This window comes from Nicotiana tabacum, chromosome 2, assembly GCF_000715075.1.
Source record: "Nicotiana tabacum cultivar K326 chromosome 2, ASM71507v2, whole genome shotgun sequence".
Classification (NCBI taxonomy): domain Eukaryota; kingdom Viridiplantae; phylum Streptophyta; class Magnoliopsida; order Solanales; family Solanaceae; genus Nicotiana; species Nicotiana tabacum.
Window position 1 is genome coordinate 1,746,964 of NC_134081.1, and position 17,825 is coordinate 1,764,788.

The 17,825-nt window shown below is 37.8% G+C and overlaps 1 protein-coding gene across 1 annotated transcript in view; it reads right to left on the reverse strand.

Annotated features, from left to right (window-relative positions):
* The window catches only part of LOC107782497 (uncharacterized), a 106,039-nt gene that overhangs the window by 80,209 nt on the left and 8,005 nt on the right, over positions 1-17,825 (reverse strand). The window contains exons 6-15 of the mRNA XM_075229825.1: positions 17,582-17,632; positions 11,793-11,896; positions 11,500-11,617; positions 10,077-10,178; positions 9,718-9,918; positions 8,791-8,948; positions 6,336-6,494; positions 5,165-5,257; positions 4,676-5,021; positions 3,577-3,690 (exon numbers count right to left, since the gene is read on the reverse strand). Of these exons, the coding sequence (XP_075085926.1) occupies positions 3,577-3,690; positions 4,676-5,021; positions 5,165-5,257; positions 6,336-6,494; positions 8,791-8,948; positions 9,718-9,918; positions 10,077-10,178; positions 11,500-11,617; positions 11,793-11,896; positions 17,582-17,632 (1,446 nt within the window). The remainder of the gene's footprint in view (positions 1-3,576; positions 3,691-4,675; positions 5,022-5,164; positions 5,258-6,335; positions 6,495-8,790; positions 8,949-9,717; positions 9,919-10,076; positions 10,179-11,499; positions 11,618-11,792; positions 11,897-17,581; positions 17,633-17,825) is intronic.

Here is a 17,825-nt window from a genome sequence, read left to right on the forward strand (position 1 = left end):
CTCACACTTAATATAAATATAATATGTGACAAATCTTAAAATCAGACCAAATATCTAATCAACCTATACTTCTTGGCCAAAGGTGTAGTCAAAGAACCCAAGGTAAATTGACCAAATCATGTGTGGATCCCACACCCACACTCAAATATCTGATTAACACGGGTGCGGCAAGGATTTTGAAGGATCCGAGCAACATAAGCAGTTACTATTATTTTGTAAGGGTATTTTATAGGTTCACATAAAATAAATTACATGCATCAAGTATAATGTTGTGCCCAAATAACATCAAGTACCCCTAACTTAAGAAATTTCCTGTCCCCCTAAACTTCATGTATGCATATGTACCCGACACAACCCTATATCTGGACTACTTAGATAGCTAGTAGATTTTTGTAGTTATGAGTGCATTAAATTTCAGGGAACAGAAATCCATCATTCGGATCAATATAAAAACATTTCAAAACAGACATGTAAGACTGTCCTTCCAAGTCAACTTTCATAATGTTCTGATTGAGGGCATTTTCAATGATATTAATATACCTATCTAAATCTGGAGATGACGGGGAAAAACTCAGTTTAACGAATGAGACAAAGGGATTCATCGTATACTGTTCGTTCAAGCACACTATCTGCTCCATCGGCCACGCTATTACTATTAAAGGGCAGCCGGTGCACTAAACTCCCGCTATATGCAGGGTCCGGGGAAGGGTCGGACCACAAAGGTCTATTGTACGCAGCCTTATCCTGCATTTCTGCAAGAGGTTGTTTCCACAGCTCAAACCCGTGACCTCTTGGTCACATGGCAGCAACTTTACAAGTTACGCTAAGGCTCCACTTCGGCCACGCTATTACTATTGCAAAACTAAAATTCCTTTTTTCCTTCCCAAACAATACTTATTAATAAATCAAGGTAAACTCAAAAGAAAAAGCACCTAAAGGCTAATACCAACCATATCCAAAGAATACACAAGATCCATCTCTGTCTTTTAATATGTTAAGATTCCTTCATCACTTGCATAACGACTTAAGAGCCATAGCTTCACGAGGTTTACAATATAAACATCAATAGTATCAATTTTCAGAAAGACGTTCCGTATAAAATGAAGAAACTAGCCCAATGTAATGCCAAGGTGGTTCAGATTCAGTAATTGAGATACATGCTACTACGGTTTTGACTTTAAAGAAGCATGAGATTATACAACATACAAGGTGGAGAACATAGAACAGATCATTGAGATCCACAGGTGTAATTAGGATTACTTCCTACAACTTACTTAGAATAAGAGTTGGCCAAGACCCTTAAAGATTCTGCAGTACAGAAACCAGCAATTGAAAGGGTATAGGAAAAACTAGCAGAATGATAAAAGAGATTTATCTAAAGGGGGGAAAGAAATATTATGAAGAGTACAATATCCAGCATCTTTACCAACTCCTTATGCTATTAATGCTACCTACTAATGTGGAAGAAAAATGGAGATCCTCTGTGGGATAAAAGAGGAGGTGAAGAAATACCATCTCATAAACTGGATGCGGCAAAATTACCCATAAAGGGCTTGCGGGTCATAGATATTAAGGTTTTCAATAGAGCCCTGGTGAACAAATGGATTTGGAGATTTGGGTTGGAGGACAAACAAGGCTTTATGGAGAATGGTCACCATCGACATGTTTGGGGTATATCAGAGAGGTTGAAGGAAACTTTCAAATACCTGGACCATATGGGGTAGCCTTGTGGAGAAGCTTCATTAAGATGTGGGCTACTTTTTACAGACATGTCTAGTTTAAAGTGGGAGATGACACTAGAGTCAGCCTTTGGAGACAGAGGTTATGTGGAGATGCCTCCTTATGCAATGCATTCCCTGTCATATGCAGGGAGCAGGAAGGAGGAACTCTGCGGGACTTCAAAATTCTGAAGAAATTTGCAGGTTTGAGAGATGGAAGAATTTCACAGCTTCTTGGGTTCCTCAACAAGTAAAGAATATCAATCATGAACAAATACAATTCAAGATGACAGGGAGAAAGATTGATCTGAATGATCATCCATCCGAGATTACTATGAAGGGAGGTGACAAACATCTCTTACCTCTCAGTGCTGAGTCCAAAAACACCAACCAAAATGGCTTCTTTGCCTGGCCAACAGCTTGTGAAGCTACCATAAAGCCGGAGAACTTGAGAAAAATATATATACGCTAGTTGGTATTTCATGTGCATGGGGATAAGAGGATGTTAATCATTTACTACATTCCCAAATTAGGTGTATAATGTAGAACATCTTGTATGTGGGAATTTCACTTTATTATTAATAAAACTACTTAGTTTTTCATTAATGTGGTGCTTATGCTTTACTAAGCCGAGGGTCTATTGGAAACAACTTCTCTATCTTCACAAGGTAGGGGTAAGGTCTGCATACACACTACCCTCCCCAGACCCCACGGTATGGGATATTACTGGATATGTTGTTGTTACTTAGTTTATAGAAAAAGATAAGATGGACTAAAGCGCATTAAAGGAGGCCAATACTGTCAAATAATGGACCATGTCCAACAAAAGATGAAACAATATAGTGGCTAAGAAAGGTCTCAATTGGGCTGCCAAACAATAATAAGTCCCTGCTGCCCCCAACGACAAGTAAAACAAACAATAAAATACTAATAAAAGCGAGGAGGGGCGGGCATCCACATCTACATCCTTATCCATTCTTCTTTTTCTAGACACTGAGAGTTCATTAAGAGAAGGGGAGCCTTGGAGCAACAGTAAAGTTGTCTCCGTGTGACCTATAGATCACGGGTTCGAGCCGTGGAAGCAGCCACTAATGCTTGCATTAGGTTAGGCAGTCTACATCACACCCCTTGGGGTGCAGCCCTTCCCCAGACCCTGCGTGAACGCGGGATGGCTTGTGCACTGGGCTTCATTAAGAGGAATACCGTCAAGCTTCTGAATTATATAGTATGTTATAGAAAAACAACCCAAGCAGGAATCCTACAACATTCATGCTCCTTTAACTCACATCCAATCAAACGAAATCCTGATCACAAGTCACAAAAAACAATCCAACTAAAACCACTTAACCTTTACCATCATTAGTATCCTGCAATTCTAGGGGGACATATAAAAAGGAACCCTAAATTCTGAAACCACATTTATTAATTAAACTTTGGGAATGAAATCTCAAAAGTTTAAATATATTGAACTTAACAATACTCCCTTCGTTTCGATTTATGTGTTCCTATTTGATTGGGCACGGAGTTTAAGAATGAAACGAAGACTTTTGAAATTTGTGGGCTTAAACATGCCATAATATTTGTGTGGGCTTAAACATGCCATAATATTTGTGTGGCGCCTTGTCATTAAGGGTAAAATGGGGAAGTTTAAGTAAATTATTTTCAAATTTAGAAAAAGGGACATTCTTTTTGGAATGGACTACAAAAGAAACAGGGTCATATACGCCAACAGTTCAAAATCAGTCAACTTGCAAAATTTCTTGATAAAGTGAATACTAAACAAAGTAACAAACATATACTTTCACATGCATCTGATGATCTGGACAAACAGGCAGGAAAGGAAATCATAACCACATACTGTAACATCACAAGACGAGATTCTTGCAGATAGACGCCAGTCGACATTTTCCCCAGAAGGTGCTTGTATGAAACTAGCTTGTAGAGCATTCACCTTCTGCTCGCTAATGACACTCTGCACAGAAATACTTCGCCTAATCAGTCAACTATGCCCAAATGTATAGCAAAAAACAAATATATCAACAGTTACGTATCCATTCAGAATTAGTTGGTGTCAGCTATATGGATCGTCTATATTCATTCCACTGTATTCAGGTTCGGGTGTGCTTAGATGGGCACAACGCAACGACTAATGATAGTTAAGTTTACAGCACAAACACAGATGAAAGCAACTCATCTGGGGTTCACGGATTTAGGAAATGAAAAGAAATGAATTTCATTTCAATCGAACTGATAATCTATTTCTCCTTTTCCAATATGCCTAACTGAATACCTAAAACAAGAAAATGCATAATCAAGAACAAAAATATATTCCATGCTAATATTTCAACCAAGAGACTAACCCTAAACCGTTTCAGATCAAACATGAAAGCTATAACAAAAACACACACCATAGAAAAATGCAAACATGCAGATTCATGCTCAGTCAAGCCATGATTCTAGCACCCAAGTATGGCCTACCGCTCAAGCTGGCACAGATCATGGGAGACCATGGTTCAGATCCCAGCAGCGACAAAGACAATATATGAATTCTTCCTATTTGTCCAAGCCTTAGTGGACAATGTTACCCAATACATGTGCTGGTCGAAGATAGTAGGTAATCGGTGGAGTAATCAAGGAGTGCGCCAGATATCACCATTACCAAAAAAAAAACATGATTCTATATGCAAAAGGTTAACTTCTTTTTACAAAACTTCGTAACACCAATTATAGGATCATCTGACATTAAAAATAATAATAAAGAGAAAAATCCACGAAAGAGGAACAGAAAAGGAACTTGAATAGCAACTATCTCCAGATATTATCAACTGAAATATTCTAATTATATCACGTCTTAAACGAAAAGGCTATACAGAGACACCTTATGCACTGTAATTTAGTTTCACAGATAAAGTTGATTATGACCATTCAGAAAGATGACACTCAAAATAAGCACACACCTGGGCAAGTGAACCCTCAGGAGCAGACAATCCATAAAATTTGAGGGTCACGTCGCAGTGGGAGTTCCGATGCTTTAATTTTGTAGACACACAAAGATTTTCAAATCTACCGCAAACAATCTCTGTGTGATGTATATCAATTATCCGTGCAGCTGCTCTACTGATAGAAACATTTAACAAATACTGGATCATATTCTCTTTTCCATACTGCAGCACCAGTTCCTCATCTGGCTGGTAACTTAGTAGTTTATTGATTGCCTGCCATTCCTCCCGGGTCAATTGGTCCTCCAGTGTATTAGCTTCTTCAGAAGTATCCCCTGCAGACACATCTGCAGTAGCTGTACTCCTAAGGTAACAAGGAAAAAAAGGACAAAATCTAAAATGTGACAAAGATAGCTAAGATAAGAGCAACAAATAAGGAATTTCAGAAAAATAAAAGATAAAATATAAAATTGTTTGTGACAGATCAATGGATAGTTTATGACAAACCATCTAAAAGAAAACCAGCTTCTTTTTTTAAGCATCCTTTGTTCAGCTGCCTCCTTTGATTTCAAAGATTCAACTTTTGCATGAGCAAGAAACCTAGAAGACAGTCCACCAAATAAAAAAAATGTCATCATTAATTGAAGTGAATACGATCAAGAAACAACATGAAGTTTCAGAGCATTCAAGGATATAACAATGTGGTGAAAAGAAGAGGTCTGAAAGAAGGCAAAGGATTCAGGAAGGAGAGAACTGATCTTAGGGTTGTACATCAAAAACCAATAATTTGGAATGGGATATCACCATTGACACCAAAATTCCATTGTAAGAAACTCCTTTAGCATAAATATGCAAGTTTCTTTTATGTTTGACAGCAATTTAACAATATATCTGAAAAAGAATCAACTTTGAGATCTCGATATGCAACTCTAGGATAAGAATGGAGATTTGCAACTCTAGGAAAAGACATGCAACTCTCTCCAATCAGAAATCACCTTTCTATCAACCAAATACCACAAGCACAGCTCTTTAAACCTCAATCTCAAGGATAACGCAAAGAAATGATAGCTGACTTTAATAGTTTGATTTGCATAGCAACTTAAACATAGGACACACCGACCTGAAATGTATATACAAGCTTTAACTGAGAAACGAGATCATGAAAAGAAGAGAACGAGCATGGACTATAATATCACTGTCACCTATGCAGACATCAAGAAGGAAATAAACTGCTTCCAAAGTGACAGAGCTCTTTCGTGCAACATTGCGTACTTCATGTTTTCGTACAATTTGTAGCATGTACGTAATTAAAACTTATGTAAATGGCTAGTGGCTCTCTTTTGAGATATTATGCTTTTACGTAAAGTTGTGTTATGACAGTGTACACGCATAAGGGGATTTACATTCTGTTGCTATCAATAAAACCTTAATCTGAAACCCACCCATCCCCAAAAAATTATGGAAAAAGAAAAAACAAGACAAAGAAACATTATCGTGTACTGCCTAGCTAAGCCCCCCCCCCCCCAAAAAAAACCCACATCAGCTTAGTGACAATTTTACAGGAAAAAACGGAGAGCATTAATAAGAGTCAAAATGAAGAGGTTAATCACCAGCTATTTCAATATCAAGAAACATGAAAAAATGTACGGGTAATAAGAACAAACATTATGTAACCTACCTCCATAACAAAATAACCTTAGGATCAAGATCTTTCTCAATGTTTCTGATCTCTGAGCTATCAATATTCGGCAGCTGTTGCAATGAATCAGAATATAATTGTACATAACGCCGACGAAGATGACATAGGGCTTGAATTTGGTCCCAGGAGAATCTATAGCTGCAAAAGGGCACAACCAAACAATTTTTTTTTGTGAACGAAACATGAACAATATATCCAACAGATCAACATAATTCACTTAAAGACGGCAAAATCTTAGCAAAGATGGTGTCAAAAGCATTTCTTTGTGTTATCCTTTCATTGAATGATAATTAGATACAATCAAGATGGTGTCAAAAGCATTCAGTATATAAATGTATATAGGGTCAACGTATTTCAACCTTTCCTATTTACCATTTACATTTAAAACATTTATATTCTCCCCCTCCCCATAGTCGTCTCTGGTGCCTTTCATAATTCTTCCACTATCTCTTTTCCTTTGTATGTTGCATTTGCCATAAGCGTTACGTCAATCATCACGGGAAGGGGCACAAAAATCTGTATAATAGCCATCTATTTATCTCGTCATATATAACACTCTAGGGGTGTACTTATGCCTTTTCCATTGGATGAAGTAGAGGCTCGCTTCGGATGTCTTGTGTGATAAGAATGTGCCTTTGAGACTTAAATGTAAGTTCTACAAGGTAATGGTTAGACCGACTATGTTATATGGGGCAGAGCGATGGCCAGTCAAGAACTCCCATGTCCAGCAGATGAAAGTAGCTGAGATGAGGATGTTGAGATGGATGTGTGGGCATACTAAGTTAGATAGAATTAGGAATGAAGTTATTCGGGACAAGGTGGGAGTGGCCCCCGTGAAGGAAAAGATGCGAGAAGCGAGGCTAAGATGGTTCGGGCATGTTAAAAGGAGAAGCACAGATGCCCCAGTCAGCAGATGTGAGAGATTGGCCTTGGGGGTAAGAGGAAGGGTAGAGGTAGGCCAAAGAAGTCTTGGGGAGAGGTGATTAGGCGGGACATGGCACAACTGGAACTAACCGAGGACATGACCCTTGATAGGAGGGTGTGGAGGTTGAAAATTAGGGTAGAAGGTTAGTAGGTAGTCGAGCATTTCTCTATCTTCCTTAGTTCAATAGTATTAGTGTTAGTTGGTATCCCTTTTATTCTTAGTTTGCTATTACCACATATTTTGTGTTGTTACTTGCCTTCCATACGCCCTTAGTTTGTTATCATTTCATATCGTGTACTGTTATTACGGACTATTAGTGCTTCTTTCAAACTCTTTTGCTTTCTTGGGTTTTATTTTTTAAATACCTTGTATTGATATTACTTGCTATAGGTGCTTCTTCCATCCTTTCTTTAGCCGAGGGTCTATCGGAAACAGTCTCTCTACCCTTCCAGGGTAGGGGTAAGGCTGCGTACATCCTACCCTCCCCATACCTCACTTGTGGGATTACACTGGGTTGTTGTTGTTGTTGTTGTTGTTGTTTTCTGATAGGTAAGTGAAAGAATTTTATTGATGTAAAGAGGGGGCCAACTTTAAGAAAAAGTTGGATAGAAGTACATCTAAAAGATAACTTTAGAGTGAGGGTAAAGAGCTAAGAAATTCAGCCAACGCCTCCGGCTCTAAAACATTTGCCGAGGTTATGTTGCACCAAAAATTAAGCAAAAATATACATTTGTGCTTTAGATTAACTACATTGTCCTTTTTGTTATCACCTAGATTTTTACTTTACAAGATACATTTCCACCCACACTTCACAAAGCCCCAATCCAGGCTGAAACACCAAAAGAAAAGATGTTTAAATCATTTACGATCACCAGCTACGCATCTGGATCCTTTTCTGTTCACTCTTATTACAGGTTTTTAGATGCTGAACCACAGAATGCTAACTCATGTCCTTGGAAGAACATATGGAGATCAAAGTCACAACTTAAAGTGGCTTGTTCTGAGACACAGGATAACCTCCAAAAAAAAAGGTGTTCAACTCTGTAACAGGTGCCATCTTTGTGGAACAAATCCAGAAATCATTAACCATTTGTTCTTGCATATCCTATTGTTTCACAATTATGGAATTTATTTCTGAATATGCTGGATAGTAAATGGACAATGCCTAAAGATACAACTGATTAGATGAGAAGTTGGCATAGAACAGACATGCCAAAAGAAGAACAGAAATGGTGGAGAAATATCCTCGCCGTTGCATGGTGGACTATTTGGAAAGAGAGAAATGCAAGATGCTTAGCTCTATGCAGAGATATAAGACAACTGTATACTTTTGTCTTCTTTTTGGTGTAAAGAGGAATTGATTAATGATGCAGAATCTCTACTAGACACACTCATGCTGATTTCATGTGAAACTGGATCATTCCGTAATGATTTCAAGCACAATTCGTGCAACATTTATAATAGTTACCCTTTTCTCAAAAATATCATTTGAGAACACCAAACACTTACCACATTTTCCTCTGCTGCAATCCTGCACGAGCGGCATACCGCCACCAACTACTGACATCCTCTGAAACGGGCACCATTGGTCTCAAATGAGAAACTTCAATGTATGTCTTATATCTTGTAATGACCTCCATAAGTCTTATCCAATCATGATATTGAACCTGTTATGGTTGACATTATAAGAACTCAAATCATTGCTAGCAGACAACAACTGAACAATAAAAGTTACTTTCTATTTCTTTCCCCTTCCATTAGATGTTGGGAAAGTAGTGGAGATCCCCTGTTTCACCAAAGCAAACCAAAGAAAGTGTACAAAAAGAAAGAACTTTAAGGGATGAACGTTAAAGAACTTAAAGTCAGGACACAACTATGAAGTTTCTCGAGTACACCAGGAAAGTAAAGGGATGAATTTGATGGGATCAAGTCACACAGTTTTCAGTAGCAATTTGAAAAAGGTCATAGGTAGAAACCCCAGACCTTTCTTCATAGAAACAGTACGTTTTATAAACAAGAGAGTAAAAGAGAAGTAAAACAAGAAAATGAAAAGCAATCTCTCCAAGCCAACTTGTTTATTCCTGTCAGGGGCAATTAAAGCAATTACTAGGGATTCAGAGGAAGAATCTTATGCCAGCTTTAGGATAAAGACTTAGGAAATTGTAATAAATCGATTGTAACAGATAAGGATTGAAGAGGACAGAGAATAGGAACGCGAATAAAGAAACTCGAGAGCACTGTGTTTTAAGATACAAAGGAAATAAATAGGTGCTTTAAAACAAAGTAAAGGCGCTAGGGCACTGTATGATGCAAGTGCGGCGTCCAAGTGCTTTGATTTTTCATGGATTGTATTTCATTTGGCATTTCTTAAAACAGAACAATTATCACAAATTATTTAGAAAGATTTAGCAACAAAACAAGGTGAAAGACTAGCACCTCATTGACGGTCAACGATACATCACTGATGATCAGAGAAGCCATCTCAAAGGGAACATTAGGATCATTTCTTTCTTGATTTCCCAGACGATGATACTTGAGGACTCCGTTAATTGGTGACACCAAGTAGTTGCGATATTCAGCCCATCCAGATAAGTTTCTACTGTTATTTGAAGGTTCATTAATACCATCTTCAAATACCTGAGCAACGAGAAGAGATTAGAAAGGAATAAAGAGAGAATATCATGGGAGTGGACATGAATCCTATCCAATGGCTAACATGAACATGTAAATCAGAGGCATATTTTCTAACCACAGTCATAGGACAACAGAAAGTAAGAGACAAAATAATAATGTACCTCAATCCATTCTTTTGGAGTAAGATCCTCCCATTTCTTGTCCAACTTCCATGGCTTGCTGTTTGAATCATGGTACATGGCAAGCCTTTCAAGTTGCACCAACTATAAACGAAGAAAAATGCACCCAGTTCAGCAATCATGGTCGTTATTCTTTGCAAAACTAAAAACACATTTACAGTTGAAAACCAGGAAATCCAACCACTTGTGGCATGTAGCATGCTCCAAGAAAAGTAATCATGAAGCATACTAAGGAATTCTAATGTCTGCTTTACCAATTACAAGGAACAGTACTATGTTCTCAAATAATAGAACACAAAACAAGACAAATTTGGTGTAAGAAAATATAAATTTTTATCTTGAATATATTCTAAAATTACTTTTCCAGTATATTTATATTTATTTATCTTTATCTTTTTCCCTATTTGTAAGTGAAATTGAAGCTTCAGTGAATAAGCAAAAAAACAAGTCAACCACACTGGAAAAAACCAAATTTGTGAGACAGGACTTCGCAATCTCACTCAAGATCAATCAACAGAATATCATGGAAGGGACTCACAGCCTCAAACACCCGCAACTCAGAAAAACTATAACCAGATCGTGAAGTTTATCCGGAATACAGCTTCAGCAAACATGCTATACAAGACCAATTAAGCATGCTATCGAACACTAGAAACGAATTAAGAGGATGTTAATCAGCCAGAAGAACATTATGGACTCATTAACCAAGGAGAGAAAGGTGTGCCAGTTCAAATAGAAGAAAGAAAAATCTACCTTTACTTTGACCAATTAAATAAATTTAGCAATACACAGAAAGCTGGAGTTAGATATGCAGAATCGGTGGCATACAAGTATTTAAGTATCCCAGAAATCACCAAACTTCGAACCTTAGTTTCGTATGTCACTCTTCATGAGTTTGCAGCTCACTTCCCATTGCATCAACAGGTCCAATTACAGAATCAACCCACTAGATTAAGCCTCAAAAAATCCATTCTTAGATCCACGTCATTCCTAGGCAAACTCAAAAATCTTCATCTCCTACTAACTGATTCCGATTGACGGCAATATTGTCACTTCTCTGAAAGATCTCTTAGTCTTCTTCATTTCGCCAAATGTCGGGCTTACATGCAAATATAATTGAACTAAATCTAATCTTGTATCTGAATAAGTAATTGCAGACAATCTATGAAAAAACTCTCGCTACTCTCTTAATGGCATTATGTAATCTACCTCACTGTAGAGCGGGAAAAGGAATAACAATATCCCAAACAAGACACAACATTAGAATGGTCATGCACAACAAAGCCAATTATAGATTATAGATACAAGTGCTTTGTTTCACTCTGACCTTGAAGACAGATTGTCACAATTTGGGACAGAGTCAATTTTCTTGAAAATCTTTCGCATGAAAAAGAGAACAACTTACCTTACGCAATTTATCCAAAGCGCCACTTGTATCGAATGTTTCATTCCCTTGTTCATCCATCGTAACTGCTGCAAGCTTTGCAAGAGTAACCCCACAAGAAAATGGATGCCCAGGATTGCTAAATTTGTGGCCGCCCATTATATGCAAAAGAAAGAAAAACAAAGCAACCTAAGTGAGAAGCCATAAATCAAAGATCACAGTTAAAAAACTAAATAATCGAGATATAATACAATCAACGAAATAGGGAAACTCAGCTCAGGTTAGAAAGACATCAATAACTGACACGAACAAACCTGACAGAATCCTCATATCTGACATGGACATTGCTAATTGAAATCTTGAGATTTCCAATTATAGTCGCAATTAATGATCCAAGCCAAGAATTTCCAGCAGGTGGCTGTAAATGAAAAGGGTGACATTAATTTTCCAGGCAACTCAAGACTGCAAGCAGCGAATAACAAACAAAGGTAAAGAGCTTGCCAATGTGAGTAAATATTACAAAGCAATTGATCAGATACTACAGTTGGATACAAATTCAAATAATTAGTCCGAAAGAGAGGACAGAAATGCTATTTTTATGTTCTTTATGCCTACCACATTCATTTAAAGATGCTAACTATCATACTAGAGATTAGAGAAGCAACCAAGGTGGTGCTCAAAGAATCACTATGACACATAAACAAGGAAAAGGTCAAAACCCTTTGATTTCCTTCGCTCCGGCCCCCACTCTTGAACCTTTCAACATAACTGCTTGAGGAAATCATGGCTTGCTAATCTCTCCTTCATTTCAGTTTCCAGCACCACAAAAGCTGTTCGATGATGAGGGCATTAAGCAGTAAATACCAAACATACTGAGCATTAGATGCCAGAAAATATTCAGAATTTTGCCAGGCATAATCAGATAATTTGCATCTACCAGCACAGGCAACGGATAACTCTATCTACCAAGATTTAAGCAGATGATTTTTTTGCCTCTATTGAGATTTGAACCTAGGTCTCCCGTAGTCCATTCCGACTGCATTGACTGTTAAACCACCACCTTGAGTGTTTGAATACTTAAGACTCCACTTTTAATGATACAGCGTGACATGCACCACAAAGTAGCAAATGCTCTCATGCTCCATAGTCCCTCCAAAGTATCAACAAGCGCCAAGGAAGCTACTTTATACGCTCTACATCTCCTTTTGTTTCCCTTTAAAGGACAAGCTATACATCACATCCTTCATTGTACCCAGTGTTGTCTGTTGTATTCCAAACATGGTCAGTACAGTACTATTCACCACAACTGGCTTGCAATCTGACAACGCACTGGTAAATGGTTTACATCATCTCCGAACCATTTGCACATAAAGCACCAGTTGAATGCTGATATATGCTTTAGTCATACTCCTCAAATTTTCAGAAGTTAAGATTGCCCCTTAACAGTTATTCATGTTAACAGCAGAACAAACATACCTTTCTCAGCATTCTAGAAATCTAAACTGAAAGATAGGGAAAGCTTGGGCCCTCTTGTTTACCTCCTAATACAGGATTTTCCCTTTTTAGCAATGTTAAGAATGATTGTAGACATACTTTTATGTAATGTACATAGCTAGCAGAATTATAGGGATTCACAACAGATTTATAGGATCTCCTTTTTTTTAATTCTTTCAATAGTTAGGGCTCTATGTACTAGTATATATACTTGTTACTTCTTGGAATAATAGACAAGGAGATTACTCCAATTTCTCTATATTTTACATGGTATCAGAGCAGAGACATTTGATTCGCCGGCGTTGGTTCAAAAAGTTCGTCGGAGGTCATAGACCAGGTCTGGTACGAGGGAATCAGTTCGGGGTTTCATTTCTAATGTAGACTTCGATATTTCCGGTCAGAATTTTGTGGTCTCTTTTTCATCAGACGTCGGTTGGGTAGATTTCAAAGCATTCCAGGTTTTGTCAATTTTGTTTTCTTTGGTCAAAATTATCTTCTTCTTTTTTACTTTCCACTTGCTGATTTGGTGTCTGAATATTATCTAAGGACTCCATATTCTTGGTAAAATTCTCCTCGTTAAATCTTTGGCTTGTTGAGCTTTATTTTGTGAAGATCATTTTAGCGATTGGGTTAGAAGAGAGACTATGTTACTTGATCTTTTGGAGATTTGTTGGGGTATCTTTTTAGTGGAATTTTACTGGTTCCTGTTCCATTATTTTGATACTTTGAGTGTTCTAGTTGAGCAAATTCTTGATGGAACTTTTCGATTATATCAGTTGGAAATCTATTTTGTTTGATTCTCACTTATTCTCTAATTTATTGGGTAAACTTCTGCTTCCGTAACACGTGGGGTAACTTTATTTGTGTAAAGTTCTAGTTGTAGTCAGTTTGTTGAAGTTCCCTTTTGTTTACTGATTTTGTGGACTTATGGCTACGTCTTCTAGTCCAACAATCTTGATTTCGGATGAGTTTCTAAAATTCCCTTCTTCGGTTGCTGATTTTGCAGAGTCAGATAAAACATGTCTTGTCACCTTTTCAACTAAATTGGTGATTGATTCAAGTGCTACAAATCACATGACATGTAATCCAAATATTTTTTCTAGTTTTCGGTCACACAAAGCAACTTCTCCTGTTACTGTAGGTGATGGATCAACTTGTAACAGTGTTGGATCTGGGACTGTTAAACCAATTTCCTCTATTACCCTGTCATTTGTATTAAGTCTACCAAACTTGGCCTTTAATCTGATTTCCGTCAGTAAAATCACCAGAGACCTTCATTTTGTATCGCCTTTTTTCCGACCATTTTTTGTTTTTAGATCTTACAACGAACAAGATTATTGATAAAGGATATTTATCAAGTGATCTCTACATCCTTGATGTGTTTATTCACTTTTCTGTCTTCTATGCTGAAGTCAAAACTCAATTCACTGCTTCGGTGCGTATTTTAAGGAGTGATAACGCTAAAGAATACATGTCAGAGTTATTTCGGTTCTACATGAGAAAACATGGTATACTACATCAGTTTTCATGTGTTGACACACCCTCTCAAAATGGAGTTGTTGAGAGGAAGATCTACTTGTGAGTTGTGACAGCTCGGACACTTTTGCTCCAAATGAAGGTTCCTAAACAGTTCTGGGCTGATGCAGTCTCTACAGCTTGTTTTATGATTAATCGCATGTCATCTATTGTGCTTGGTGGTAATGTACCTTACAGTGTTCTTTTCCCAAACAAATCATTATTTCCGATGGAACCTAAGGTGTTTGGATGCACATGTTATGTTCGAGATGTTCGACCATTTGTTACCAAGTTGGATCCCAAGGCATTGAAGTGTGTTTTTCCGGGCTATTCTCGCCTTCAGAAGGGGTTTCAATGTTATTCTACTAAACTTGGCAAATATCTAGTGTCAACTGATGTAGTATTTTCAGAGACTACACCATTCTTCTATGCACCTCCTATTTTTATAGTCCAAGGGAGGGGGAGGAAGATGAGTGGCTAGTATATCAGGTTACCCGTGCTTTGACAGAACAACCAAATGTTCCTCCATCTCCTAGTTCTTCTATTGAGCACCAAATCAACTATTAAGCCTTCAGCACCTGCTCCAACTGTGTTAGCAAGACCGCCAATTGTTCAAGTTTACTCATGGGGGCGAGAGACAAATGATACATGTCCTGCAACAGTTCCTGCGTCATCAGATTCTCCTCCGCCTGATCCACAAGAAAACCTTGACCTTCTTATTGCTCTTTGCAAAGGTACACGTACTTGCAAATTCACATATTAATTTTGTTTCCTATGACCGTTTATCCTTTACATCTAGAACTATAATTGTTTCTCTAGACTCCATCTCGGTACCTAAAACATTGAAGGAAGCTTTGAATCATCCAGGATGGTCTGATGCAATGCTTGAGAAAATACATGGCTTGGAGGATAACCACACGTGGGATTTGGTGGGTTTACCCAAGGGAAAGAAGTCGGTTGGATATAAGTGGGTCTTTACGGTTAAAGTTAATTCACATGGTTCCGTGGCAATGACTTAAAGTCTGACTTGTGGCTAAAGGGTATGCTCAAACATATGAGGTGGATTATTTCGACACCTACTCCCCAGTTGCCAAACTCACTTATGTTTGCCTATTTATTTCTGTAGCTGCTTTTGAGAGTTGGCCTTTACATCAGTTGGATATCAAGAATGCGTTCCTTCGTGGTGATCTTCAGGAGGAAGTGTATATGAGCAAGCACCCGATTTCGTTTCTCAGGGGGAGTATGAGAAAGTCTGTCATTTGAAGAAGTCCTTGTATGGCTTGAAGCAAAGTCCTCGAGCTTGGTTTGGCAAGTTTAACGAGGTAGTTCAGTAGTTTGGGCTGAAAATGAGCAAGTGTGATCATTCATTCGGCAATCAACAACTGGAACTACTCTTCTTGTAGTATATGTTGATGACATTGTTATCACAGGAAGTGACTATGTGGGGGATTTCATCCCTCAAGTCTTTCCTGCACACTAGGTTTCATTGGAGTACTGCAGGGTTTAGTTGCCAACTTTCTAGTTTCTGCAAGCAAGTCAAGAGTATACTTTCTCTGAGATAAAAAAGTTTCCTTCTGGCTTCTATTTACTTCTACTCCCAAAAAGTATTTCATCCCTCAAGTCTTTCCTGCACACTAGGTTTCATACAAAGGACTTGGGCATGTTGAAATACTTTTTGGGAGTAGAAGTAAATAGAAGCCAGAAGGAAACTTTTTTATCTCAGAGAAAGTATACTCTTGACTTGCTTGCAAAAACTAGAAAGTTGGCAACTAAACCCTGTAGTACTCCAATGATTCCTGATGTGCATCTTATGAAAGATGATGGCCATCCTTTTGATGATCCATAAGGATCCAGGAGGTTAGTTGGAAAATTAAACTACCTCACTGTGACTCATCAAGATATTGCTTTTGCGGTAAGTGTTGTTAGCCAGTTCATGTTCGCACCAACGGTCAAACATTGGTCAACTTTGGAACAGATTTTATGTTAATTGAAAGGAGCTCCTGGACTTGGCATATTATATAGTAATCACGACCAAACTCGTATTGAGTGTTTTGCATATGCTGAGTGGGCCGGATCCAAAATTGAAAAAAAGATCTACTACAGGCTATTGTGTCTTTGTTGAAGAGAACTTGGTATCATAGAGAAGTAAGAAGCAAAGTGTTATATCTCGATCCAAGGCAAAATTTGAGTACAGAGCTATGTCACAGTCTATGTGTGAGATTATGTGGATCCATCATCTTTTGACTGAAATTAGGTTGGAGCATCCAATAGACAAATACCAGCAAGACTCTGGAGTGACAATCAAGTTGCATATTGGGTCAAATCCGGTGTATCATGAAAGAACGAAGCATATTGAGGTTGACTACAATTTTATTCGTGAGAAGATTCAGGAGAACTTGATATCCACTGGCTACGTGAAGACGGGAGAGCAACCAGCTGATTAATTCACAAATGCGCCGAATGGAATTCGAATTGATTACCTTCGGAACAGGTTGGGCATGATCAACATCTATGCTCCAACTTGAGGGAGAGTGTTATAGAATGAATGTAGGCATACTACAGAATGAATGTAGACATACTTTTATGTAATGTGCATAGCTAGCAGAATTATAAGGATTCACAGCAGATTTATAGGATCTCCTTTTTTTTATTCTTTCTATAGTTAGGGCTATATACGTGTTACTTCTTGGAATAATGCACAAGGAGATTGCTCCAATTTCTCTATCTTTTACAAGCAATAACAGATTACTTTTTGAATAGTATATTACTTTATTCAAGGAGGAAACGAACTTCAAAAAAGGCCAAATATTACATCCGAAGATACTAATAAAAAGTTTTAAGAAACACCACAGGACGCATTACTAGCACAAACATATGATGATCAAGTGACATCCATTTATGAAACGGAGATACACCTAGACACAATTAGCGTCCAACAGATGTTATTTAGAAAGATATTATTGCATTGTCTTTGATAGTAGAAGAAATTATCCAAAGTAAATTGAAAAAAGAGAAATGGGAGGAGTGAAACATGAGTATCAACCAATCAAAAATCATTTCAATTTGTAAATAATAGGCAGAGTTTAAAACATACACTTCCCAACTTTGATCTTGATAATGCCTCAAGGGTGGCTGATTCTGCTTCCTGCATCGTCACATTACAAGGGAAAAGAAATAAAGCATCAATGTAAGAAAAAACTATTCAAGAATTAGTTTTTAGAAAGGTGCTATTCAGAAAGAAACTTAGGAAGTTAAAGTGGATCTTAAACGCACAGCAGACATTACAAAGCAACCTTTTTTATTTTGTTGGGAGGGGGAGGCGGGGTAGGTAAATAAAA